At 37.7% G+C, this 27,341-nt stretch overlaps 2 protein-coding genes across 7 annotated transcripts in view; one reads left to right on the forward strand and one right to left on the reverse strand.

Moving 5' to 3' along the window:
• The window catches only part of CADPS2 (calcium dependent secretion activator 2), a 508,886-nt gene that overhangs the window by 407,138 nt on the left and 74,407 nt on the right, over nucleotides 1-27,341 (forward strand). The gene's annotated exons all lie outside the window — the stretch shown is intronic.
• Nucleotides 1-27,341, reverse strand: part of PTPRZ1 (protein tyrosine phosphatase receptor type Z1) — a 142,295-nt gene that overhangs the window by 3,706 nt on the left and 111,248 nt on the right. For 2 of the 6 annotated variants that reach the window (XM_054803512.1, XM_054803532.1), the window contains exons 13-27: nucleotides 27,170-27,314; nucleotides 19,947-20,038; nucleotides 16,493-16,578; nucleotides 14,158-14,178; nucleotides 13,886-13,982; nucleotides 12,338-12,420; nucleotides 11,457-11,591; nucleotides 9,935-10,069; nucleotides 8,733-8,896; nucleotides 6,240-6,375; nucleotides 5,105-5,251; nucleotides 2,857-2,950; nucleotides 2,481-2,554; nucleotides 1,352-1,480; nucleotides 190-336 (exon numbers count right to left, since the gene is read on the reverse strand). In XM_054803512.1, the coding sequence (XP_054659487.1) occupies nucleotides 190-336; nucleotides 1,352-1,480; nucleotides 2,481-2,554; nucleotides 2,857-2,950; nucleotides 5,105-5,251; nucleotides 6,240-6,375; nucleotides 8,733-8,896; nucleotides 9,935-10,069; nucleotides 11,457-11,591; nucleotides 12,338-12,420; nucleotides 13,886-13,982; nucleotides 14,158-14,178; nucleotides 16,493-16,578; nucleotides 19,947-20,038; nucleotides 27,170-27,314 (1,685 nt within the window). Of the gene's footprint in view, nucleotides 1-189; nucleotides 337-1,351; nucleotides 1,481-2,480; nucleotides 2,555-2,856; nucleotides 2,951-5,104; nucleotides 5,252-6,239; nucleotides 6,376-7,936; nucleotides 8,021-8,732; nucleotides 8,897-9,934; nucleotides 10,070-11,456; nucleotides 11,592-12,337; nucleotides 12,421-13,885; nucleotides 13,983-14,157; nucleotides 14,179-16,492; nucleotides 16,579-19,946; nucleotides 20,039-27,169; nucleotides 27,315-27,341 lie in introns of all 6 variants that reach the window. The other 4 variants (XM_054803522.1, XM_054803540.1, XM_054803493.1 and 1 more) reach the window with 3 other exon arrangements.

A 27,341-nucleotide genomic window follows, 5' to 3' on the forward strand; every position in this document is an offset into this window, starting at 1 on the left:
ATCCCACTGCTGTGGAGGTTGGACTATCCTATTCCCAATGTCACCACATTACCTATAGAGGTTACTCCCTCCCTGTGTGTTTCAAGGGCATGAAATTTTATCACTCATTTACCATAAAAAATGTAACAAAATTGTAGGCATTACCTTTAACAAATCAAGTCCTGAGTTACATGTTTATGACAGTGTTACCTGTGTAGCTTCTAAAATAAAGTCTTGGATTATGAGCTTCTCCTCGTTAGACAGACACTTGTGTTCTTCAGCAATCATAGTAACTTTGAAAGTCTCACAGTTTATAGGCTCATCTTTGTTTGGCCAGTATACAAATTCATCTTCAGCCTCCAGGAAAAAAATAAAAAGAAACCATAAAGATAAGTCACATTGGGGTCTTAAAATAAAACTTAATCCAACATAATATATAATGTGTCATGTATGTAACCAATGCAGCCAGCTAGATTTAAACTGACAAATCAAAATTTGAGTGGGATTACAAAGATCACAAGTGAAGGTTTTCAGACACCTCTGTAGTGGTCCTGAGCAGAAGACTCCTGTACTCTGCGGAGATAGTGACCCATGTAACATGAACATGTGCTGTGCTGCACTGTGCCACAGTCCAGCCTGGCCCTCAGGCTAACTTAAAAATCCATCTGTTTTATAGGAAGTATAACATTCATAAAACATTTGATGAGAAGAAAAAACCCAAACATTGTCTTGGTTGTACATGTTTTTCCAATCATGTAAGACTCTTCAGAGCATTTGCATGGCTTTCCTCCAAACTCATTACCAAACGTGATGCCCTCTCGCAACTCAAGATTTCTCTAAGTATCACCCTAAAAGCTCTCAGATATTCCTGCATTTCTAGTAACTGAAAAACGTATTCATTTGTTATTAAATTACACATACAGGATGAACATGTGAACTTCCTTTGCTGTTTGGAGTCAGATAAATTCCTGATAAACATTTGTTTGTAACTTTAGGAGATGAGCAAGAGAAACAACCTCCTATTTGTCCCCTTAGCTAATAACGGCTGAAGAAGCCGTGCTACAACTAAAGTAAAGCTCCTGGAGTGAAAACTAACCTTGAATAATGGTTATTTCTACTGTTTGGCTCTTTTTATAAATTATACAGGAATGATTCAATACTGGTTCTCATGCCAGTTGCAATCTGCCCAGATAAGGATCTCTAGATTTCCACTAGATGATTTGAGGATTTTACACTCAGTACAGTTTCATTAATTTTAAATTTGTTCTTTTTTTTCCAAATCAAAGATATTATCTCATGTCCTGCATATTTCAAAATGGTAGTACTAATAAAATTCATACATAAACCCATAACAATCAGCCACAAAACGTACCATATTCTGGCTATCAGGAAGCATGACTATTAGCTGGGCATTATGGTCCCATATCATTCTCCAGAAATCCTTGATAGTGTGCAGTAAGGGATGCTGGGTAATAATGAATTCATTACTTTGATAATAACCCTGCAAAGCAAAATCAACAGACTCAGAATTGATGTCCAACTATTGACATTTAATGGAAGCTTCTAGTGGACAGAGCCAGAAACCTAGAAAATAAATTGCAGACTTGTGCCTCCTTTGGCTTCCTGCAAATATTAGAAGAATATAAAACTTCCATTGCAGTATTTTCCAGATGAAAAGAATAATGAAATAATTTTTAAAACTTCAAAAAATTTGATAAAAAAAAAGACAAAAGAAATCAGTGGAGACTTGAACAGCCAACTCAGAATGAAAATACATTAACTTATATACACATGCTAATTGTTCTACATTAGCCAGAATTCCAGAGGAGCTGGCAACCTGAAACAAATAAAAGAATACTTGAAAGATCTGCAAAAATCCCAAGTGGTCTCTTAATTTGTACAGATGTCCCAGACCAACTTCATACCACAAAAGAGAGTTCCTTTGCACTAATGCACCTGATGAAGGATCATGCATACACAGTACTGCAGACAGCTTTCCCATCTCTTTCCTGAATGTCCAGGAAGCATTTACTCCTCCCTCTCAGCTAATGAAGAGGAAAAGAATTGAAGAAAACCCAGGGAACAAAAATATCATGGAAAGCTGATAAGCTATGGTGCCTTGGGCTATGCCAGTTACAAGAAGAGCAGGTAGGAAGGCAAACTTGCAGCACAGGCATTAGAAACTAACTTGGTAGTTAATACTTTTAGTTCATCTCAAAAGATCTTTCCATAGGTGGCATTTAGCTATACTAGTTCTTAAAACCATGATGGGATTTCTGGTTCTACAGATTGTCAGAATGCAATGCACTTAACCAAACTTAAAAACAGTAATAATACTTCCTAGGGGAAGTAACTCTTTCAGGCAGAGTGAATAATGGAAGAAAGGAGCTTTCAAAATCAGGATTGTGCCACCCTAACATGGACACATGGCAGCTCTGAAAACAGCTACACAATGGGACACTGTTTTTCACCAATACCAAACCCAAAGTTAACTGACTTACCATAATATAGGAAGCATTGATGTAGTCTGTCCCTTCACCAGAGAGTGACGAGATACCGACTCTAGATCTTTCCACTGCAAAAAAAAGTCATGATCTAGTATATATGTTGCAATGACTCATATATTATAGCAACTGTCTCACATATCTCATTGTAATGATAACACTAAGCTACATCAATCAGGGTAAAGTGTTATCCAGCCATCTATTTTGTTTTCCTATGTGTAGCACTTAAATAATTTCTTCACTAAAGGTACTTTACAGAGCATTGCTCCACACCAGTGCAGAGGTCTTCAGTTCTTGCTGAGGAAAGACTAAAGGTTTGACACAGTTCATAAACATTTTCCCACCCAGAGAAGCCCAATTTGAACAAGCTTACCAGGAATGATGGATGAAGTTCGGTTCTTTTCTCTGTTACACTGTTTGAGTGCAGTCGAATAATCACACTGCTGCGTGGTAGACTGGCTTAGTAACTGAAACAATGAAGTTAAAAAAAAAAAATCAGGTCACTGTGCAAAAGCCATTCCTTTATTAGCTGCATTAAACAGAAGGGTGCACTGTGTTGCAGGTTAGCTGTCTCTCAACTTTATGTAACTAATTATCTGGCTAAAGTACTTAGTAGGTCATCAGAATCTTTTCTCCACTGTTTTATCAGTTCAAATGATACTTAAGCCCTAGGTCCATAAGCATGTCTTTGAAGGAAATGACACTTCATGTTGGTCCATATCCAGCCCCCCCAGTGCTGGTTGCCACCCCGGTATCACTTCCATTTTGCCTGCACACCTGTTTGTGTAACTTTAATTAGTTTTGGAAAACAGCAAATGTCTGTGCAGAAAAATCTGCATTGTTATTCAGGCAGTATAGCTCCTTATGTGAGGCAGCTCTAGATGTCCCAGTTATGAGCTTCCTGATTTTCTCTCCAAACCTGTGAGAGGAAAATAGGACTGATCTGGGGGGGTCTCATTAACTTACTTGTTTCAACTAATACAATTCAAACAGACAAGAGTATAAGAAGGAACATATAGATATAGTCCACAATGGTGTATATATAATGCTTAGGCATGAAATAAGTTTGGAAAGCAGGTTTTTCCTAGTTTTTAAGGTTGGTTTTGGTTTTTTTTTTTTTTTTTTTTTTGATTGCTAGTAAAATCAACCAGATTGATCAGAATGTTCAAAAGAATTCAAAAGATTTTTCTGTGATGTTTTGGGCTGGGCAGGTGCAGCTTTCAGAAGCTGCCTGCTTTGGAAAAAAAGATAGCAATCAAGGAAAGTTCCATCAAAATGAGTTAGACTACAGTTTTTTTCATCTGGGATAGTTCTTCATTAAAGCAAGATTCCACATTTTTGTTATTCTTCTAACTTCCAATAATTTTAGCTTGCAAAGGAAAATGAGATTGAATGAGACACGTCCCTTTTGATAACATTTAAGCTCTTGAAATTAGAGCTCTACACGGCTCCTGCCATTTGTGCTGCGCACACTGTGTTTATATATATTTACACAGTCTGTTTGTGTATATTATGTGGTTTATTTTTTCATCTGTGTAGGGAAGGTGGGATGCTTATTTCTCTAAGCACATCACAGCTGAGATAAGAATCCCTACTTTTCTGTAGGGAAAACCATGCAACACTGTTGGATCATTCCAGCCAGGATAGCAGCAAACTGTGAAATCCTTTGGTATGTTGTTCCTATTCTGTTGTTCTGTATTCATTAACTTGAAGAAATACTGGTTACTGTGTCTATGTGACCAAAATACTTCAGAAAATAAATATATTTATATTTTTCATAGCCTGACATTATCTACAGACTTATCTGCTTATATTTTTTTATCATGAACCAATGGTTAATTGTAGAAAGAGTACATACTATCCCATGCAGCCCTCCTTAGAATTAAAATCCTTAGAGAGAAAGGTTCTAATTAATAATTTCCTGTTAGATTAGGGAGAGCAAAGTCTGTTTTGCCGCATAATCTGGAAAACGTTTAAGCGTGATTTACTTTTCTGAATTCAAATTCATTTGAAAAGGTAGGATTTTCCATGTTTCCTTTACAAGTGACCCAGTGAGTGAGCTAAGACTTCGCATTTTCCCCATGAGTCAATGAGCTGCTTCTCTCACAGGTCCTGGGCTGTTACCCAGCTGGGTCTGCTCTTTCTCTGGGTGACTCAAAGTCCTGTGCATGCACATACTGATCTCCACATCCACAGGCACCAAAGTGGTCACTTATTGCCTGCTGAGGTGAAGTCTGTCCTTTAGCCACTGCTGTACACTGAGGGGAATATGTTGATTGACCAACATAGCCCATGTCATTTTTGCCAGAATGACATCCTTCCAGACAGTTGTTTCACCTCTGGAATCTTCATGCAAAGGCATGTAGTTAGCTCTTCCAAAAATCCACTTACCACTCTACATCTCGTCTCTTGTTTTTAAGAAAAAACAACTTGGTTAAGAGTATGTAAGTAATTCTTTTGTCCCAACTGACTGCATGCATTTGTTAAATTGCTCTGAATTTAGGCTCAGCAGTTAAATTATGGATAGAGAAAACCATTGAAAGTTGTGTTGAAATACCTACTTTTAAGTCATTCAAGCTTGCAGGCTAAAGCTTTTCATGTTACTATCTCAGAGAGCTCACCTTGAATTGTTTCTCCAATCTGGTCTTTCCTGTTGGTCCAGGTATCAAGAGAGCATTAACATAGGCATGAATGTGAGTCTCAAGAACTTCTGTTTCTTTACTGAGTATCGCTTCAACCAATGCATCGTGAATGAAGATGTATTGCTCCTAGGAAAATAAAACCAAACATCCGAGCTCTAATTATTTTCGGATTCCCCTGGACACCTCTGGCTAAAGCTGCCGCTTCTGACGTGGTTAGTATTTCTTCATAGCGTGCTGCTGTGGGGGAGTTTTCTCAAAAGTGATCCTCTACAGGGAAGGCTGTCCCTCTGCAGTGACAGTACACATGTACAAGCACAATTGAACTACACATGCAAAGTATGTATGATAGAATACCAAATCCTCACCACCTGTGGCATCTCATGTTCACAGAACAGGTAAAAATGCAAGCATAGCCTTGAGTCAAATTTTCAAATCAGCTTGTTATGGGACTGTCCCTGTCTTTCTTGCAATAAAGTGATCACACCCAGTTCCTACTGCTATCCTCTATTTCCTCTCCTATTCTTTGGAGCAAGTGCCCATGCTGTTGCTGATTACCTTTTCTTCTATTGAAAGGCACTGGGGAATCTAACCTCCTGTTCTTGAAACCTGAAATAGACTTTCAAATGCCCTGTTGTTGTCCTTATTGTTTTCTTCTGTTCTTTCACTATTCTATATATAATCTTCAGTTTAAAGCAGCTATATAAAATCTTCTGTCTGAAACAGCTTCCCCCCCCACACACTTTTTATTGCCTCTTATCAACTGTTTGATCAGGTTCAGTGAAGATCTGAACACCTGACAATGGTGTTTCCTTTAAAAAAATCTATGACAAAAACACATGCCCTGCCAAGAATGCTACTGCGGGAAGCATGATTTATGCAGACTTTCTGTCCCTAATAAACAGACAAAAGCCCACAGATAGGTAATTTCTGGTGCATTGCTCTAAGCAAGCCTAGAAGAATGTCTGTATAAAAACAAGGGAAGTAAAAGGGAAAGTCCAGTCTGGAAACTGTTTGCCAGTCTGTCTGGTGGTGCCAAAAGACGACTGCATCATCCCTCCTCCTGCAAACAGAAATAGTCTATAACAGTCTCTTGCTATATATATTTTAGTCTTACCTCAGTCTGCACCAAGTAGTTCCTTTGGGTACGTATGTGTTTTAAGAATCCAAATATGTTGACTGTCCCTTCATGCTGAATTTGCTGCAGCATGCTGTCTAACACTATGTATGTGCCTGTCCTTCCAACACCAGCACTACAAAACAAAAAAATAGTCTTGAGCCTAAAGTAAAAGAACAATGAAAAGAACTGTTTTGTATACACAACTTTTTCAACAAACTGGTGTGTAGGGAAGATTTTCCTCTACAAATTGTTTTATTATATGATATGCTTTGCTAAAACTTCAAGGCTGGTAATGAAGAAAAATCTTTTCAACTCTTCTTTTTCTTTGTGCAAGAATAGATTTAAAGATCATTTTTCTCAAACAATTTTTAAAGTATCAGGTGAAACAGAACTAAGTGGTTTCCTGCAGGTCTGCAGTTTTCGGGCTTCTGATATTCCTTAGGATACTTTGTCAAGTATACCTAGATAGGGTGGCATATGTCAGCATTCGGGCACAGTTAATGTGCCCAAGTTCTTCAATGTTGAAACACACATCACTTTAAAGGGAAAGTTGCATTATGCCACCCATTACACATATGGGAAATTTCAAAGCTATGAAACTGAGGAAAACCCGAGGAAGTGGCAGAGCTGCTGAAGATACGTCTGTAAGAGAAAAAGTTTAATGCTCTCCAGATACAGCTGAGAGGGCAAGCAATGGTTGAAACCCTTCTTAAAAAGGTAAGATGCAGAAGAAAGGGTTAATCGCCTCACTCCTGTTATGAACTCTGACTCATTTAGCATAGAAATGGCTGTATTGCAAGATAAACCCCCAACTTTTTCTTTCATAAAATACCTGAGTAGGGAGTAAAAAGTCAAGAGGTCATATTTTTTTCTAGTCATATATGGGAACTAGTCAGTTGTAATTCCCCTCTAAGTTAGGTGAAAATGTTATGTGCATTGGTCCATGTAACGTGACAGCAACACTAGGCTGGTTCTGCATGTTCCCTTACAGGTAGATCCAAGCTCAGTCCATACATGCTAATTCAGTCATCTCATTTCTTCCACAGAGGTGGCACAAAGCATGGGTAATGTGAGCTCAGATTGCTGTAATAAGCTATCTAAATAAACATGATATAAAACTGAAAGGTCCAGGTTATCAACACACTATTAGACACAAAAAAGTATAAAGTTTACCAGACGCTGTCTGTACTTGTTATGAAAGACAAAACACAAAAAGCACCGAAACATAAACATAGCTAAAAAAAGTTTCATGAAGTTCCTCATATGTGTCCTCCATATAGCCTGTAAAGATAAATAAAAGTTACATTTCTAACATGAGATGACTCCTTTGAAATTCCATACTGCATGGGGATGGGTGAACTAAAAGCCGTATAAAACTGCCTACAGACAGAGGTGAGTTACACCTATGACCCAGTGGAGAGGTCTGACTGAAGCCACACAACTTACCACAGTTCACTTTTTAAAAACTTAATTTAATTGACTTATAATGTATTGCTGATCTCTCAGCCCATTAGCACGGATCTCAGACTTGGTATTTTGGGGAAAATCTTATTTTGAACAGGCAGGATGTAGATAGCAGCAGAACAACCAAAACGTGGAATTTTCATTTTCTGAGCTAAAAACAGATTTCAGTCAGATTAGATCATCCCAGAAATAAAATATCTTCATTTGCAGCATTTGTGAGGCGACTTTACCTGTTGGCTTCCTCAGAGTCAGCTCCAGAAGGACAGAATTCATGAGGAGGTTCTCTTTCCAAATGTTCCATCAAAGGTGAGGTACTACAGTGGAAAACCAGAACCTGCTTATATATTTTACAATAACCCGGTCCTTCACGGGCATTGTGAAGTCATTCCAGGCCCTACAAGCCCTTTTTAACCAATTTTCCCGGAGCTGCCCAGTTTTCGTGAGCACTGACAGAACACCTGCCTGCATACTGCGGCACATGCAGACCTCAAACCATTCCCCAGAATGCTCCTCCATTGCAAATGACTGCTAGAGCGCAGAGTAATGTTAAAAACAGCAGAGTTGTAGTTCAGCCAGGAATATAGAGAGTCTTCTCTTGTAGACAGAGCTCCTCTTAGGATTACAGAGTATCCCTGCACCAAAGAAAGCATGAGCCAAAACCATCCTAATGATATCCTTGCAGAAATGAAACAATTACTGCTATATATGTATCTGGTAAGCTCATAGCAATCAAGAGAGTAGTACAGAAATGTGCAAAAAAAGTAAAAAGAAAAGCATTTTTGCAAAAAAAAGAACATAGTGCAGAGTAGCATCATCTTGTTTACAGCCATTATGGAGATTTATAGAGGTGGCACAGACAGTTGATTAGTTTGCCTTATGAAGGATAAAAATATCAGCTAAGAAATTAATCTTATTCCATCAGGAATTGTTAAATGTGAGAGTGAAATTTTGCTTAACCCACCACTGAAAAATTCTTTTTTCTGCAAAACAAAAGCGGAGTGAACCTTATGGCAGTAAAAACCACACCTGCAATGAACCACAACAGGCCCAACAGCGTGGCGCTTGGCATGCGATGCCTTCCGCACGAAGGTGAGCACAGGCAGCGTGTATTCTGGAACACCCATGTCAGGCCACTGGGTATAATGGTACTGAGTTACTATGCGTCCACTAGACCTCCCTTTCTGGGAACCCTGCAACAGAAAAATCATTCCATCTGTAAGCAGCCCACATTTGAAAGGCAGCTCTTCATAATTTTATTTACATACCAGGTAGTTCTTGAATTAGTACTGTCCTTATTTAGTTAACAGCATGCCACTTGGCTCTGAATATTCCGCCTTTCAAAGAGAAGAGGAAGGGCCAGTGCTTCTGTTCCCTCAGCTTGCCCACTGAATGGAAAAATGACCTGGCACTGTCCCTCTGAAAGCCATAATGGTTAAGAGCACGGGAGGGATAACAAATTACAGCTGCTCTTAAGAGTCACCAGCTATTTGTGCCACTCTGCTCCTCTGTTGGATAGACAGAAAGAGAAGGATTCATCTCACCCAGCTTTAGTGATCTACAAGGGAAGTAGCCTTGTGTAGGCTGCTTTTCTAAGCTCCCTCCCTCAATGGCAACCCAGAAGCAGGGACACCTTCAGAGAGCAGGTCATCTCAAAGACTGGTTCCTAAAATAGGCAGAATAAATTACTTGACAGTAAGTGCCATACGTTGTGCATTAATTGTACAGGGAGGCTGAGAGACTAGATGTCTAACATTTAGGTGGCTGAAATAAATTGAGCTTTCAGAATCCCCCTCAAAGTAGCCAATGTCACACTGCTGAGCTGAGAGTATGCTGGTTCTGATTACAGTAAAACAAGGTGTAGATTCACCTGTGCTTAAAAAGACAAATGGATAGCTGAGGTGGATAATTTAATTCATTTTCTACTAGCTGCTCTCTTTCTGAAAATGTATCCTCCTGCTCACCAGGCAGACAAAGTCCGCATCAGCTCTCCAGTGTGATTGCTGCTTTTTTCCTGATGGTCCTACATCACACCAATACTACAGGCCAGTGTCTTCTCAGTTTGTTGATATGGTCAAATTTACTGAAGTTGACAAGCATCTTGGCTGGCTGAGACCTATAGGATTCAGCTTTATGTATACAACAGAAGAGCTGCCGACTGCCTTAAAAATATTCTCAGCAACTTTTAACACTCCCCTTTGCCCAAACTATGTTTTCAGGATGCCACAAACCTTTTTGATCTTGGTGTTTCTAAGAGTAAAATTCCTCACAGTGTAGTAGGCAAGTACATGAACGCTCTTCTGAGTAACCAAGAAGTTCCCATATTCTTCACTACCTTCAGCAGGCCAGTACTGGTCACATTTTCTCTGTTAGAAAGCAAATGAAAAACAGAGAAAAAGAGAAAGAAAACAAAATGTAAAACTAGCAAGCTGAAATGTTCAAATTTTAGAGCAGAGACAACCAGAAACGCAAAGGGACTCTCAGTATGTGTAGTTTATAACAGACATGATCTTCAGTGCAAAAGAACAAATAATGTGCATTTTTTTGTGCTGTAGAGAGAGATGGCTGTGCAAAGATGTTCTTTATTTGGAATACTCATAAATAGGTTTAAATCACACGATCAGAGCTACAGCATTCTAATGTTGTGGAACTTGCCATTCTGTAGACACTCTAAAATCTAAAGAAAATAACATATAATCTATAGGAATAACAGGAATACATTCAAGTCAGTAGAGTTATATGTGGCTTTTGGTCAGTTCATAGCATGGGTAGAGTATACTTATATAGAATCATGGAATCATAGAATGATTTGGGTTGGAAGAGACCTCAAAGATCATCTAGTTCCAACCCCTCTGCCATAGGCAAGGACACCCTCCACTAGACCAGGTTGCCCATATCTGATCAGTGAGGGTAAGAGTGAGCTTGTGCACAGCCAGAATACATAGTAGAGAGCTGTGATGTCCAGCCTTTTTGTTGGGCAGCCATATAGCCTTCTCTAGGAGCACTAGTAGAGTACATGTTTATAGCATGGTATTATAAATGAAGTGGGACTCCCAGTGCAGCCCTTGTCTGCATTTTCTGTGTCTGTTATCATCTGACAGACTCTTAATTGGGCATATGACAAGATTTACATGCATTTTAGGCATAGCTGCCAGCATGTGGCAAGTGTGATGCAATGTCTCCTCATGTGACACCAGGGTACATGAATACTCCCATCACATAACCAGAGAAACACACATCCTGTGATAGGGTTTGACCTCGTTTTGGACAAATGTGTATCTAGTCATGTAGTAGGAAAGGAACTGTGGGTCCCACAGGATGTTAACAGGGAGCAGCCAGTGAATATCTGGAAAAATTCACCCAAACTATGGCTGTCTTTGCAGGGTCTAAGGCACCCCTGAGAAAGAGAAGGACAGAGAGCAGACTGCTAGCAGAATGTAGTGCAAGATCCACAGTTTGGCCACTCTTAAATATATACAAGAAGTCTTTGTTTCAGTATAAAAGTCTTTTGTAGTTAGACCATGGTATTTTCAAGACTTCAGTTGTTGACAATTGAGTTTAAATGCTTTCTTTAGTTTCATACTACAAATCCTCATCTTTATACTTCTATAGTCAATCCTAGTACAAGTAACTACTACAAACTGCTGCTTTTTGTTCAATAAATGCCTAAACCAGATTTTTAAAAGAGGGAAGTCTGCTAGAGGTAGATCTATCAACATCAGAGAAATAAATAACAAACAAAAGTACTCATACCCTTCCTTTCTCAACGAGATTAGTTATCATCACAATAACTTCTACGTTATGTTCCCATATCATTCTCCAGAAATCTTCTGCTGTTGATTTTAGTGGCCCTTGAGCTGCAATGTAGGCTTTTGGCTTGTTGTAGCCCTAAATTGAAATACAAGAAATGACACTTGTCAAATCACAGTCCACAAGCAAAAGGAGGTTGGGAGGAGTACATGACATTTTATGTATCTATTTTTAAAGAATGTCAAAAGCTTTTAAGTACTTTTGAATTTATAACTATCCAAATGGCGGAAACCCCGTGGTATCAGATGACATATGAACGCAACTGTTATGTCAATGTTTATCATTCCAACAAATAGGATGTATGTTCAAGTGCCTGTGTTCCGGCAGAATGTTGACATGATAGTGATTATGAGACATCTGTTATGATAGTGGTTTAAAAAATGAATCAAGATCATTTGTATGTAAATTACTGGGTAATGAAAACTGAATAAATGATACCTCGATGAGGCTCTCAGCCAAATGGCATCTTTCTCTCATGAGATTATCTCAGACAGAAGATACACTTACCAAAACTGTATAAAAGAACAAACATTCAGATGCAAAATGCTTCTGAAATGACTCAGATTTGACAGAACACTTTTGGTTTCACAAAGCTCTTCACTAAGCTGCAGCTGCCACAATATCAAGATGGATTCAAGAAAGAATTGGAGTTTTACCTGTGCTTTAACTTTGTAAGCTTAACTTAGATCATTAAAGGTTTTTTTAACAAAATCTGTAATATTGTGCTAGGGTTTTTTTTATTAAGACTATTCACTTTCATATATCAGTATTTATGGAAAAGGCTGACAGATGAATGGGCTTGGCAGACAGAAAAAGGCACTTACATCAACGTAGTTGGCATTAATGTAATCAGTCAGTTTTCCATCCTTTTCTGCAAGCTGTGCTAATTTAACCCTAGTATGATCATCTGTAGTAAAACAAGGGAGAAAATAAGCATAGTTGTCTGCAAAAATTATACTTTCTATAATAAATCTTTTTTAAAAGTACTGAAATGGATTTTTACAATACATAAGACTAATACAGTGGCAATCACATATGCAAACATCCTGTGCTTAGGTATGAATCAGATTCAAAATTCTAGTTTCCAGAAAAATAAACTAATGAATCCAAGGATTCAAGGATTCAGAATTTAGTTGCCTGAACAGCAGCACCTGGGGTCATTTTAGGCACCATGACATATTCCCCTTGAGGCTCCAGCTGCTACTTGTGAAGGGACACGGGTCTCCCATAAGCCCTGTGCTGTGACTGCCAAGTCTGCGGGGTCCTGCCTGCCCTGGGATGTCTCAAACAGTAGGCACCAGTGTTTACGCAGAGTCATTCCAAGCCTGGAGCCTGGAAAGTGATGCAACCTTGGAGAAGCTGGTCAGCTGAAGAGCTTCGGCAGTGACTACTGTAGGATGAGCTGAAGCTTTCTGTAGCCTGCATTGATTAGACAGACTGATTCAGGTGCACAGGGCAATTCTTGCTACTTGAGCTGCCCTAAGTTGCTTGTGCGCTGCCCTTTGATAACAAAGCCCCTGGGTTGGCACCTTTTGTACCATCAGGTACAAACACAGAGTGGCAGAGGAAAATCCCTGACTTTCCTTCCCTCTAGAGGTATTTTCAGCCAGGCGGAATGAAATTTCTTGCTGCTGGTTTACATTGTCTTCTGCCAGATGGGCTGCTTCTGTCTCTTTTTCTATTAAGATCTAGTGATGCTGAATGCTGAACATATATTTAATTTAGAGCTTCTTGTTACCAGAACAAAGTTGAAATACTATAGAGAGTTAAGAAAAATATATTAAACCACCAAAATGATCAAGATCCCAGAGACAATAGCTACAAAGAGAAATTAACAAAAATGAATAGATGTGTTTTAGAAAACAAAAATCTGGGAGAGTGAAGGGCAACACAATGGGAAAATGTGTGTCCTGGCTAATGAAGCTGATCTCTTGCATTGTGGCAGGGCACAATACAACATAAAACCAGTACATTTACATTTATATATGACAGTAAATATATCCAGAGATTGTGCAGCTCCTAGAGAAGATAAATCATCATTATTCTGGATCAAAGATGGATTAATTTTGGCAATCAAAACACGGCTTCTTTGGCTTTATAATGGCATTATAATGAAATTTCCCAACTCCCTTTGGGTCATCACAGAAGACACAAATATGTCTTGCTAACACATGCTCATCAAAGCAGCAGAATGCCAGAGGACTAACTCGAAGAGATATGAATTCTCACGCTACTCCTCTCCGAGCATTTTGCTGAACAGTAGCCAGAGCTTTCAGTATAGAGGTATTTTTCTTTTTCCTCTGATAATATATAAATCTACACTTGTATATAATTATTTCTTAAACAAAACACCAAGTGAAGCATTTACTTACAAGCAACAATGTTTATGTATCGATTCTTATTCTTGTTGTCGGGGTGATTAGAGCTGTCTGATGTAATACCTAGATCTACAGTACAGCTCTGGATTTCCTGAAAAAAAAATAAAAATGTACATCATACTTTAGTGAGTATCAATATACATAAAATGCCTTAAAAAACAGTAAGGCAGCACGAAAAGAGCCACAACCTTATACCCAATTATCTATGATATTTTACAACTAGTTCATTGCTAAAAAAAAAAAAATGCAGTGAAATAATTCCTTACCTGATAAAACTCTTTCAGTGTCTAATGAGGGAATGAATGCAAAAAAAGTAAAAAAAATCAAATTCCACAGCACAGAACAAATGGATAAAAGTGTTTTTATAAATTACAATTACTCTATGGAAAACAGTTATGGTCATGCAATATATATCTCTATAATAACAATAAAGCTGAATATTTTGACATAACTCTTAAAGGAAACAAGAGGCAATTTTCCTGTTAAAATACTGGCATCTGTTTTACTATCTTTAGCTTTAATGTTAGACCTTAGGCCAGTGAAAGCTTATACATATGAGCAACATCACTGGCTTTAGCCAGATTATCTACATATTTAACTGTTCGTAGGATTTGTTATTGGTCCTTATAACTGCATTAGTTTCTCTGCGGAATGCTTTTGCTCTCTTTGCATCCAGCTGTAAAGCCGTCACTGGAGCAGGACAGTGTGCTGCACAGGCAGCCTCATGGCACTCTGGCGAAGGGCAGCATTACAGCCCCCGGTCTGCCACCAGCTTCTCAATGAACCCAACGTTCTTATAAAGAGAGACACAGGCCTGAAGACAGGCACAAAGTCTATAAAACTCACAAAAATTATTTATTTTATTCTATTGTTTAGTTTGACTGACAGGAAACGCAAGCATTTATAAGGTCCACACTGTTAAGTAGAAAATATCTTGTGATGACTAGAAGTACCATAATAATGTTTCCCAACACTTTTTTGGATTTATTTTAATATTAATCACCTTCACCTTCAGCTATTTAAGTATATATGAAAAGTGGTTACCTGTCTGAAAATTACATTGTAAATATGAGTTGTCTTATAGTAATATAAATAAAACCACCTAAACCACCCCTATACTCTCCTCTCCAAATGTATGCTGACTCTGCAAAGAAAATGACTATATTTCAATTTTTTCCATATCTTCTAAGTTCTTTATCAGTAGGGAAAAGACCAGGAAGCTAATTCTGGGATAGTCTGTAAAGCCAAAAAGGATCTCCAAGAAATGGTAAGGACACTGAGTTTTTTGTAATAGTTAAAACAAGCACAAAATATTTCAGATGGTGTAGGTGTAGCTCAGGGAGATGCAGCATATTTGGTCTTTGGATCGCTGCTGTAATTTAGGAAAAGAACAATTTTTAGGAAAAGAACAATTTAGGATTAACAATTTGATTTCTGTATTGCTGTCCTCACTAATGGTGAAAGAACCTTGTTACCACTATATTTACAGACAGTCCTTCAAGATTTGCTGTTCTTAACAGGCAGTTTAGCTGTGGAGCCCAGTCCTGTCCATGCGCATGCATTTGGGTAACATATGAACATGTACTGGACATTCACAAGTATTTACAAGTTTGGTCCAACAATCAGATGGATATTCTGAATGTTAAGTGAATTGGAGAAGAAATGCTGATGCAGAAGATTAGGTGAATGACATGGAATTTTGGTCCGTTAGATCATAACACATTGGCTCGGGAAACAAAAACAAAACCAAAAGATGCAAAACTATGAATTCCTTTACTTTCAGTATTGTTGTTTTTGCAGCAGGAATATTACAATCATATTTTAAATTAGTAGAGATCAATTAAAAAACTTGCTTCCATCCCAACTGACTGAGTGTGTTAGTAATCACTTGCCAAGAATTTTAATAGCACAGCTTTAATTACAGACTTTGGGTTTATAATGTTTATTTATTTTATGTGACTTAAGTTAGAACACATCTATCTTTAAATTGCTTGTAATGCATATGAATGTGAAAAAAACAATGAAGTTTATTAGTTACATATGATGACAATAACATTGTATGATGAGAGCATATGTTTCCAAGTTTTGAAATACCTCATATGAACCATATATTTTAGGAAAGGAACTGTAAAGTTTTCACTACCACATATGAAGACTACATTAGCTCCCCTGTTAATCAGAAGTCTTGCCACGTGTACTCATTATTACTTCCATATTTTTTCTCTGTAAATGGAACAAGCAAATGTGGGTAGCTTCTGCAAAATTCAGTTGGCATTAGTGTTGGAAAAGCTTTAGATCTACAACTGTATCTGATAAGCGATATAGATTGCATTATCTTTGCATAGTTTATTCACACAATCATTTAGTATTTTATCACAGTGACAAACATTGTCATTTGCATCCCAGGCGTGTTAGCTTTTATAAATCCCTCCAGTCTTTATGCATAAACTGTCCTTACTGGGCTCACAGGACTCATATTTACATGCATTTATGAAAATGGTTGCCAAGCCAGAATGTAATACCCGGTTCTTTGTTTCCAGGCATTTAATCTTAACATTATTTGTATGTGCTAAGAAGAAAGATGACATCATAGAGCCATACCTCAAATTCTTCAGAAAAACCATTACTTGCATGTAAATCTGCAACATGTTTTGGAAAATGCTTTATTGGAATTGCTCCAACATCATCTTAGGGGTGGGAAAAGACAAAAAATATATTTATGAAGAATAAAAAGCCAGTGATATATAAAGAAGTTTATATGTAGGCAATCCACACAACATCCTGAAATAAAATTTTTGGCATGAACTTTGGATATACAACTCCCAGAAAAATAAAAACACTCTTTGACATCATTAACATTTCTAAAATCATTCTCTAACACTTATACATTTCTAAACGACTATTCGGAAAGAAGGTATAGAAAATGCCTTGCTAGGTCTTGCTCTGTCTTTAAGTCCCCAAAATCAAGGTGCTGACTCTGCAAGCTGCTGAGATTTGTCTGTAAATTGAAGAGCACTCAGAACTACCTGTGAAGTCAAGGGGAAATGGGAGGATTAGCTACATGATGTTCAATGGGAGAGGGCAGGAGCAGAGCTCTGAATAATACTGGTAAAGAAGGAATGATCAGGCAGAGGGGTCTGTGTGCCTTAGGCTGGTTAGTGTTGCACTGGGACTCTGATACAGTACACGGACTAGCCACATAGTCCCAAGCCAACGACATCGATGCACCATTATGCCAGTAGTATAATTTTAATTCATGTTGTTGCATGTTTGCATTGGTATTCAAAGGAAACAACAACTAATTTTCATCTTTTACTGAATGAATGAGTACTTCCAGCAGGGATTTCCCCCCCATTCTCCCCATGATTCTATGATTACCTATTGATAATAATCTTATATCGGATCCTGGGAGTATTGACTGCAAATTTTCACATCAGGCTTTATACTTCAAGTTTTAAGTGAAAGATTTAAGTTTGAGACTTTCTGGATACACACAAAGACAATATCTACATTCTCAACCAATAAATGTGATTCATGCAACTTCTGGGTCCTGATACTGAGTGTGAATTTTCCATCTGATGTTTATATTTCAGGATATCTCCTTTTTACTTTATACAAATACAGAAAAACACTCTTGTGTAGAACATTCATTAGGGATCATGTCAAAAACCTTTGGGACTTTTAATCTTCTCTTTCCTGCAAATATGCTATGTAAACAAAGTCATCTGTTCTGTTAATTACCTGTTAAAGGATGACATTATATCAGCTAGTTTTGGTTCTGAGGAATAATTTTGTTTTTGTTGTTTTTTAAAGCCTTTCATGTATTAAAAATATGTTTATTTCACAATTTGTAATTTCATCACTGTTTCATATGAGAAAGAAACATCAAAAACATTGAACAAGGACCTGTAATTTACATCAACAGATGTTCAGCATTTAGGCTACCTAATAATTTTAGCTTTCAGTTACCAAGAATTTGTTGATTTGTATTGAGATCCATCTGGTCTTCCACCTACATGAATGGATCTGAATACAAAAAGTGAATTTATCCAGTCAAGCCTAAGAGAAGCTGAACAAATGTGTAACACTATCTTCACACTTCGGAGATGAAACCTGGCATAAAGTGTTTATTCTAATGATATGCAAACACAAAACCAGAAGGGAAGGTAAATGACCCTAAGAGCAAGGACAGTTAAGGGAGAAAGAGATCTCAGGTTTGGTGTAATTACTTGTTTTATTTCCTTGCCAGTGCTAATCTCCCAATTCAATCACTTCTGACTCCAGGAATATATTTTATATCTGGATAGCAGGTATCACTTGAAACTACTTAAAGGTTAATAGTGGGTCCTAATATTACCCTGTAATTCATTATTTGTTCTGAATGCATCTTTGAATTATGCTGTGAAGTGCCAGGGCATTTCCTGTGAATAACTGCAATTCTCCTATCTCTGCCAATGAAACCCCAGAAAAGGAAAACTTCATGTACAATGAGATCTGTGGAGTGTGCTTTTAGTCATAGTCATAATAAAAAATTAAACTTAGCAGTTACAAAATCCTCTTCCTGCTCTACACTCTTTGCCAGTATTATATCACAGTTAGTCTCAATTGTTGTGAAATTACACTGCTGAAACACTTGTGCAATAGAAAACACAAAAACTGCTCACTTGAAGTCTGTTGCACACAAAATAAACCAAAAATATTTCCTCAGTGCTTGCAACTTTTTCTATAATTTTTTAATGTATCTTTCAGTCATTTAAAAACAGTTTTCTCTTTAAGTTAATATTAATCAGTATTTCAGAAGGAAACCATCCAGCATCAAAACACATATTTTAAGCACTCAGAATAACAGTAAGTGCAATTCTGTCTTATGACAGTGGAAAACACTATCTCCCTGAGGTGAGCTGGTCAGGAAAAATTGCAAGAAAATTATACAGTTATGCTGCAATACAGTTAATGATAGAGAGTAAGAGCAGAGATTTCCTATAATGATTGCCACTTGACATTCATATATAATCACATGTTTTCTGAAATCAAGCTATATCCCTGCCTATTAATCATTTAGGAAAAGGTTATGTGTCTCCTAACAATAGCAATCAATACAAGAGGCATTTAAAGATGCCTACAATTCAGGTACAACAGAAGTCTAATGTTTGGGATTTAGTTAATTAAATGTGTTTACTAGTTATCTACACAAGGGCTGATTTTGCTTCTCTTAGTCATTCCAAGGGAACACATCCCCCTGTGTAATAGCACAGTTTGCAAAAGCATTACTTTTGAAGTAATGGAACAAGATATCCTCTTCTCAAGGGTGAAAATGTGACTCGGGATCTGATGCAGAATTAATCTATTTAAGGTACTTTTCATTCTACTCAGACTGAAAAATCTGGGAGGGCTGCACATGCTCCTCCAATACTCTTCCAGGAAGAAAGAAAAGAAACATTTTTTCAAATAACTGTGATGGATACGGAACCAGAAGATGCTAATAATATTCTGTACTTGTGTACCATTTTTATGAGAGGCTCACAGAGAACTTTACCAGTAGTAATTATGCTAGTAAAATTTATAAGTTAAAGAAAATATTGTAATTGCAAATGAAATGCAGACAGATGAGGCATATATTGGCCCTGCTGGTAAAAAGAATAGGTCGTGTTCTATACATAGGTGACAAATTCAATTAAAGGCAGAAATACAGGAGAACATGTTGCTGGTGTAATCATCTACTTCGTGACAGTGAACTAGAGCTATTTAGTGTAGCTCAGATGGCTACACTAGAAGCCATTTCTAGTGAGGCTATACCTCAAACGGCTAGAAGGCACAGCGTATCTTTGAGACAACTCTGTAAGGTGAGGATATTTCTCTTCTGTGTTACCTACAGGACAGAATATTAGTAACACTAGTCTCTGCCTCCGTCAAGTGCACCTGGGTTTATTAGTACAAGAGGGAAGAAATCTCTGATTTATAGATATTACAGTATGTGAAGAATTCATATGGACACATACGAAGCAGTATCTTCCAACAGCTAACACCAATCCACAGAACAGTTGACAAAAAATACCTGAGACTGGGAAGATTGGAGCTGGAGGAGCAGAAATCACTCGAGGTGATGTATTGTCTTCTAAATAAAAGTGAGCAGTCTGGAAACATTTCCTGGAGAAGAAGAAACATAAATAAATATTGCAGAAAATAAAATATTATCTGAGACCTTTTGGAATTCTGGCATTATTGAGTAAGAAAGAAATCACGGTTTTGAAAACCACTTTTCACGGAGTGTCAAATATTACTGCTATAATACAAATATTCCCCCAACACACCACCAAATTATGCATACAACTTGAAGATACTACATTAACTCGGCATAATACATAGTTCATGCATCTTTACCTATACCAGAGGCAGAAGACAGAGCACACATCAGACATAGTGAAAGCTGAAAAGGGATCTCTGCATCAGGAGCTACTGTAGATGCTGCACAACAACTCCAAGTATAAAAAATGCCATTGTCTTCCTTGCTTATCCAAATTCACACACATAATTACTGTGCCCTTTCACGTGATTATGCTAGCCTGAAGATGGAGCAGTGTACGAGATCACTTCTGGTAATTCATCGACAGATCCTACTGCAGACATGGAAATGCAATAAAAGGCAACATGCCCTGTAACAGACAAATTGGCATCTCTGGAACTACTATGACTGGGGCTAAACATTTTTTTCATAATGTAATTGCAGCACTGAGGGACACCTTAACCAAGGAGGATTTCCCGAAGTTGACAGGGGAATTGATAACTCCAAGAGATGCTAGCTTTGTTGCAAAAACATTGAGGGATGAATACAAATGGAATCAACCTTAACTATGACCCACAATGTTATTTGTATCTGTGCTGTAATCCAGATGTGAAGATAATAAGAATAGCATCTGTTAAGAGTCCAAGCTATTCAAGGGACTAAACAGCCAACTGCTGCTGTAAGCATTGCAAAGCCTCCTTAATTAAAAAATCTCCATATGATTAGACATGCTAATAACAATCTTTACTCTGGGTCATTTAATCTATTTGAAATATTATTCACTAATCATTAAATTTAAAAAGAAATATATGCATCAGGAAAATATTAATCTCATTTTAATTTTACAAGATTCTGCTTCTTCAAAGCTGTGGGCTGAAGCTATTATAAGATCTTTTGCTATTTTGTGTAATCACTGGTGGTTTAAATTCTTCTGTACTCTTCCTGTATCACTGTATGGATAAAACCTCTCATATAATTGTTATAATAAAAAAGAAATTTTGAGGCTACTTTGAGAAATAGATAGGGAATATGCAGATAGTGTCATTCTTTCCAAAACCATTAATGTAGATCATAAAGGCTTTGGCAAGATTATTTGAATTAAGCCTCTGGGAAACATGCCCGCAGTCTTGGAATGTGCTGGGAATTTTCTGTCTGTGTAAAATGCAGATTCTCTTAAAACACAAGAAAAAGTGGACAGCTACATCAAAGGGAAAATTGTGGCATGCAAAATAGTTCTGGTGATTCACATGACAATTAAATTTGGAGTCCAGCTAGAATCCTCTAAAAGCAAATTTGTGATGGTCATAGAGGAGCTTTGGCTTTGCATGATATGTTTGAAGTAAGACTATCCATTATGTACTTAGTTTTACTTAGAAATAGCAATTTTGGATGCAGACCAAGAACACACTGAGGATGTGCTTGGGAACATCTTTCTAATTTTAAAGGGGCTCTGACATTAGCACCCCATAGAGTGAGTAGCTGCCGAAGATGAGAGAGGCTGTCTCAATGCTAGCATAATACTCAAGAGTTAGTCTCAGGGCTATGTGCAAAATTCTGTATGTGTCTGTAAGAGGTAGGCAAGTATCAAAGTACTTCAAATCACTAAACACTTTTGGAAAGTCTGTCCCTGTCTGCTGGGCAATGAGAACGCTGTGTTTATTAAAAACGGCACCAACCAACCAGCCCGATTGGCACAGGTTGCCAGAGAGGTGGTAGATGCTCCATCCCTGGAAACATTCAAGGTCAGGCTGGATGGTGCTCTGAGCAACCTGATCTAGTTGAAGATGTCCCTGATCGTCGGACTAGATGACTTTTAAAGGTCCCTTCCAATCCAAACTATTCTATGATTCTATGATTAAAGCTTTGAAACCAAAAAATGTCCTCCCCCTAATGCCTACTGCTTATGAACAATGATCATACATAAAGTTTATGGACTAACATTACAGAGTTTTGTCACCTCTTTGCTTGAGAAAAGATTGAGCTAAAAAGAATTTCATTAGCATAATGGCTTTCACATCTAAAGCAGTACTTAAAATGTCCTCATAATATGCCATACATTCACTATTCCTTACTGAGCCACTGTATCTTTAATCTTTAACAAGTTAATTGTGGCTGAAAATAAATTACACCCTTAGCACATTTGGGAGACAAATTCATAGCAGTTGACTTAACCTGTAATAAGACTCATAAATAGGCACTCCATCTGCTTCTGCATCAGCAGTGAAAGCCTTCATGACTAAATCTAATGTTAATAACCATGTCTCATTAATTATTACTTGTTGTTAATGAAAAAAGTGATGACTATTTCAAACTTCCAGACAAAGGTCCCATCACTCAATGTTAACCTGATTATTTAATTTACACCTTTCATCACAGCATTTAGATCTTCAACTTAAACTGTAATTTGTAATTTAGACACTGCACTTCTTTGAACACTCACTTTATATATGGAGACAGTGCTAAGCCATTGAATTAATTAGAGTGTCTGTATCTGTACAGGAAGGCAGGCAGCAGCAGCTCTTTGGTTTAACGGGAGGGATGCTAGATGTGAACGAATACTTAAGTGTGAACTACTTGGGACAAGACTACACCTCAGACCGCAGGGGACTTCATTTTCCTGGTGTGTAGGCCCCTGGACCTTGGCTGAGGACACGTGCTGCCTACTTCTCCCCTGGGGCAGGAGCTGCTCAGAGCCTGACTGGGATTGTCACCGAGGCAGGCAACGCAGCATGGCTCTGTGTGTGCGTGTGAGCGTGCGTGTGTGCAGGGTGTTCACTGCTGGCCTGGCCTGGGGAGGGGAGCTGAACCTCAAAGTCAGGGGCATCTGTGACATGATGGGTTTACACATCCAGCGCTCACCCAGAATGGCCTCAGACGCATGATTACTTCTTTCTCTGAGAATTTCAGGGTCTTTTGTGCTCACAGGGTATCTCCCAATAGGTATTCTCAAACACTTATTAGAAATTTTTTTCAATGGTTCCAATCATTTAAAGATCTAGTGGTTCCGAAGGATCTTTAAATAGATCAGTGGATCCAGTGATTCCAATTATTCCATTTTTAAATGGTTCCAATTAATTTTTAAGTGCTTGCCAGCTGAAATTTTAATTTTCAAATTTTATTAACTCTTTTATATATAATTTGATGTAACATAGTGGAGTTTTTCCTTCATGGATGAAGAGCCATGGCCTTTGTAAGTTTGAATCTGGTTTTAGTGTGTCTCTGCATGTGCAGGTTTAACTATCCTTACAGAGGGTTCTCAACACAGGATCCAAGGCATCAGTTCAAATCATGGACAAGAAAATGAACATTCTGTCAGCTGTGTTTCAAAGATATAGGGTGGTAGAGGAAAGTTAAAATTTAAATGACTACTCAGGGTGCTGTCTGTCATTGGGTTGGTAATTTCTGAAGCGTTGCTGTCATATAACTTCTACGAAGCTTCATGACAGCCAGCTGACATTCAGTACGTCTATAGATAGAAATGTAGCTGGAACTGCATTACCAGTTTGCTGTTCACATTATTAGAGCTAGTCTTTTACTGGGATTCATACACATTTGTTGAAAAAGAATCTTGAATGGTACAACTCCCACTGACAACTGTTACCATTTTACTATTTTCCAAGCTCTTCTTATGATAACCATTAGAAAAACTGATTGCACAAATAGCCTGACATTTCTTCCTATACATAATTTTTCATCACCTTTATTTTCATTGATCACTTCTATGGACTGTTCCAAAAGAGTACACACACGCATAAGCAATTTCCAATGTATTATATGTCAGCACAGAGTAACTTTCTATTTCAGTCACCTTAACAGATAAGGTTAATTCAGCAAAATGGGAATGATGAAGCCATCCAGAAATGAAAAGAACCCAGCAAGGAGATTCAAATATCCCTGCTGCCTCTCTGCTGCAGGACTCAGTCAAGTAGATAGATACTGAGAGACTCTAGGTTTGGATAGAAGATTCTCTCTAAAGCTGTAAAAAAAAAATCTATCCGGATGACAAGGCCATTAAACAGGCAGAAGAATCTCCTTGTTTATTCCACTGTAATCTTAATCATGCTGAAGAAATGAAAGGAAAATGACATTGCTTGAAAATAGCTTGAATTACAAAAGATTTGATACACAGAACTAGAGTAGTTCAAAATTGCGCATTTTCCTACTGGCAATTAGACAATCTTTAGACAATATTGCCATTAAAAGTTTTCATCCCTGTCAGAAAAATGAATATTTTATCACAGAAAGATTGAAAGTGTGCCTAATGAGATAGTGAAGAGATTGGGGAATTTCCTCAAGTGCTGATTAACAATTTCATGTAAAAAAAAAAAACCCTTCAAAACCCAAACAACAGATGGTACAGAATTATTTTTTCTGATACAAGTCATTCACGTGAAGAACAAAATAATTTTGCCTTTTTTTAACCTTGAGAAACTGGAACTTGTTGCTCTTGGAAGTTATTTGTTTTTTAAACCAAATAACACACCTTTAGCATATTAAACACACCTTTTGCATATTCAAATTAGGAGCTAATAGCAGAGACAACTCAAAGCACTATTGACTCAAATACTCAGCTAGGATATACCTTTGCAATTTTTTGAGTACTGTTGCCAAAGGAATATAGAATAATTTCTTGCAAACCTAAACTTTTAATGGACTTTAATAAGTGAGAATAATTGGCTCACCTAAAAAAAGCATTGCAAAAAGAAACATTGACAGCTTACATCAATTATTTCAAAATCAACTAAAACTAACCATAAAAATGCCTACAGACTTTATAATAATATTTTCCAGTTATAAAGAAAACTGCACAGCAATAAAGTTAATGTTCTGATATTTCCCAGGCTTTAAAAAGAGTTGAGGGTCTTGGCACCTTTGAAAGAGAGCCACGAAGTCCTACCTGCCATACATACTGTTGATGTTTCATTCCTCTGAAATAAGAAACGTTACTGGTGTTATCATAATGCCAAGAAAATTTTCTTGAGGATTAACAAAAAAAGAGCTCCATATTTTATTTTGTAATACACAAGAAATACAGAAAAGATTAAATTCAAGTTCAAGAAGATATTACTGCTAACGGGATTTTTGTTTTATTTTGAAAGACCTATGTTACAGCATTGTTCATTCCCAGAGAAAGAATACAAAATGAACACAATGTTATTCGACAAAACAAGCTTGTAACGTGTAGGATTACTAGAACTGCACTGTACAATCTGGGTCTTAAAATGGATGGTGTTCTTTGGCAAATAGAAGAGATTTCAAATACTATTTATCTTCAGGGATGAAACCCTTTGGAAGATGAATATGAACGTTCATGTTGTATAACATGAAAGACAGAAAAAGGTTATCAATATGAAAGTGGTTAGCTGGAAATCCTGTGATGGAGAGTATAATTATCCAAACAGACATAAACTGAGAAATAAAAGGTGCAATTCTTAAGGCAATTAACTACTTCTTTGGAAAGAAGAAGAAATCTTTCTGAAAATTCACTGCTCAAATTTTAGATTAAGCAGGATTGTGTAGGGGGGAAAAAAAAAAGAGAGAGAAGAAACAAGTTCTGGAAGCATCTGTGATGTGTTTGGACCTGCCTTACTGCTTGTTCGTGCTGCTCCTGGAAGAGCAAGATCCTATTTCTCGCTGCTAGTTTACATGTTAGCACTACAGAGGCAGTAATAGGCTCATGTTCCTGGCAATCACCAAACAGCAAGAATCACCATGGCAGGGAGTTTTTTCAACTTATTTCCCCTTTCTCGACCGCTGTGCTTCCTCCCTGGCAACCTGCACGCTCGAGAAAGTGTTAGGGTTGTGCATGAATTTTGAAAGCCCTATGAAAGCTTAAGCAGATCTGTCCCTAGGAAGACTCTCTGGCTTTACCTAGAACCAAGGAAACGGCACCAGACAAAGGCTTGAGCACTGCCACATACTGTCATATGGCTAACTAGATTTCTGCTATGCTGTTAGCTCAGACCAACTTGCATTATTTCACACAATGCTTGACACAGCTTGGGTTAGCACAGGACAGAGACCATCCCCAGCAGGTGATGTGAATGTAGCCACTCTGGTTTTTGCCCTGTGAGGGAAGAGACTTCAGCTGTACGGAAGAGATCTGTGCCATGCCAGCTGGGGCTGTAGAAGAGTCCCTGGTCTGTTTTCTTTCACAGTATATAGTCTTCTGCCCTCACTAAATATGTCATCATGACTTCTTATAGCTACCGCTTCCCTTTAGCCTAAATTTTTTTTCTTACTGTCTTATCAGTTTATCAAGTCACAGAGAAACACACCCATGAGGGAACCTGAGCATGTGTGTGCACATGAAACACTTCCTTAGTTACCTGCTGAATGGTTTGAAAGGCTGGGGGGCAAATTTTGGTTTGGCAGAATCAGAAAGTAGAACAATTTTTTAATCACAGAACATTGTAAGAGTAAGTGATCTTAAAACATTTATACTATTATAGTATTATTAAACTATCTCTATTCTGTCTTGCATACAGTGTCAGCTACATTACGGTCCTGCAGTCCTACAGTCCTATATGAATTGTTTATTCACATAGTCCTGCTGGGGACCACAGATTCTCATCCTAAATTGACACCTACCTTTTTTAACTGTTAAAGAATTTGAAAGATAGGAAATAAACCCATGCCATGCTATTTATTTTTCTTCTTCCTCCTGTTCTTTCTAGTGCTCCGTTAAGTCACTTAACTTCTAGGCATTAATAATCACAAGTAATTGTTTACTAAAATCTCTCAGTATGGAAATAAACTATTTGCAATGGTTCAGCCCTCTGCAACCAAAAAGAATTATAGCTGAGCATTTTGAACAGAAACCACCTTACTTTGTCAGCTTAATGTCACTGCAGCACTGGGAACAATACAAAGACATGGTGGGAGACAAGATCCAGTCTCCCTCCTGTAAGCCAGCTCAATAATGTCAATCACATTTCTCAAATCAGAGCTCTTTAGAACTGAAAAGAAAATAAACCAACCAAAAAGCAACTTACCTCCAGTATATGAGAATACCCACAAGAATCACTAGACAGATAAAAGTCAGGGCTGATACGACCACAAGTGGTATAACTGTCTTCTTCTCTGATTCCAGACTCTCAGCTAGACCGATACGAGACTCATGGCTACTATTACTTGCCTCTGCAGTCAGAGAAAATTGAAACAATC

This window comes from Grus americana, chromosome 1 (genome assembly GCF_028858705.1).
Source record: "Grus americana isolate bGruAme1 chromosome 1, bGruAme1.mat, whole genome shotgun sequence".
Lineage (NCBI taxonomy): Eukaryota > Metazoa > Chordata > Aves > Gruiformes > Gruidae > Grus > Grus americana.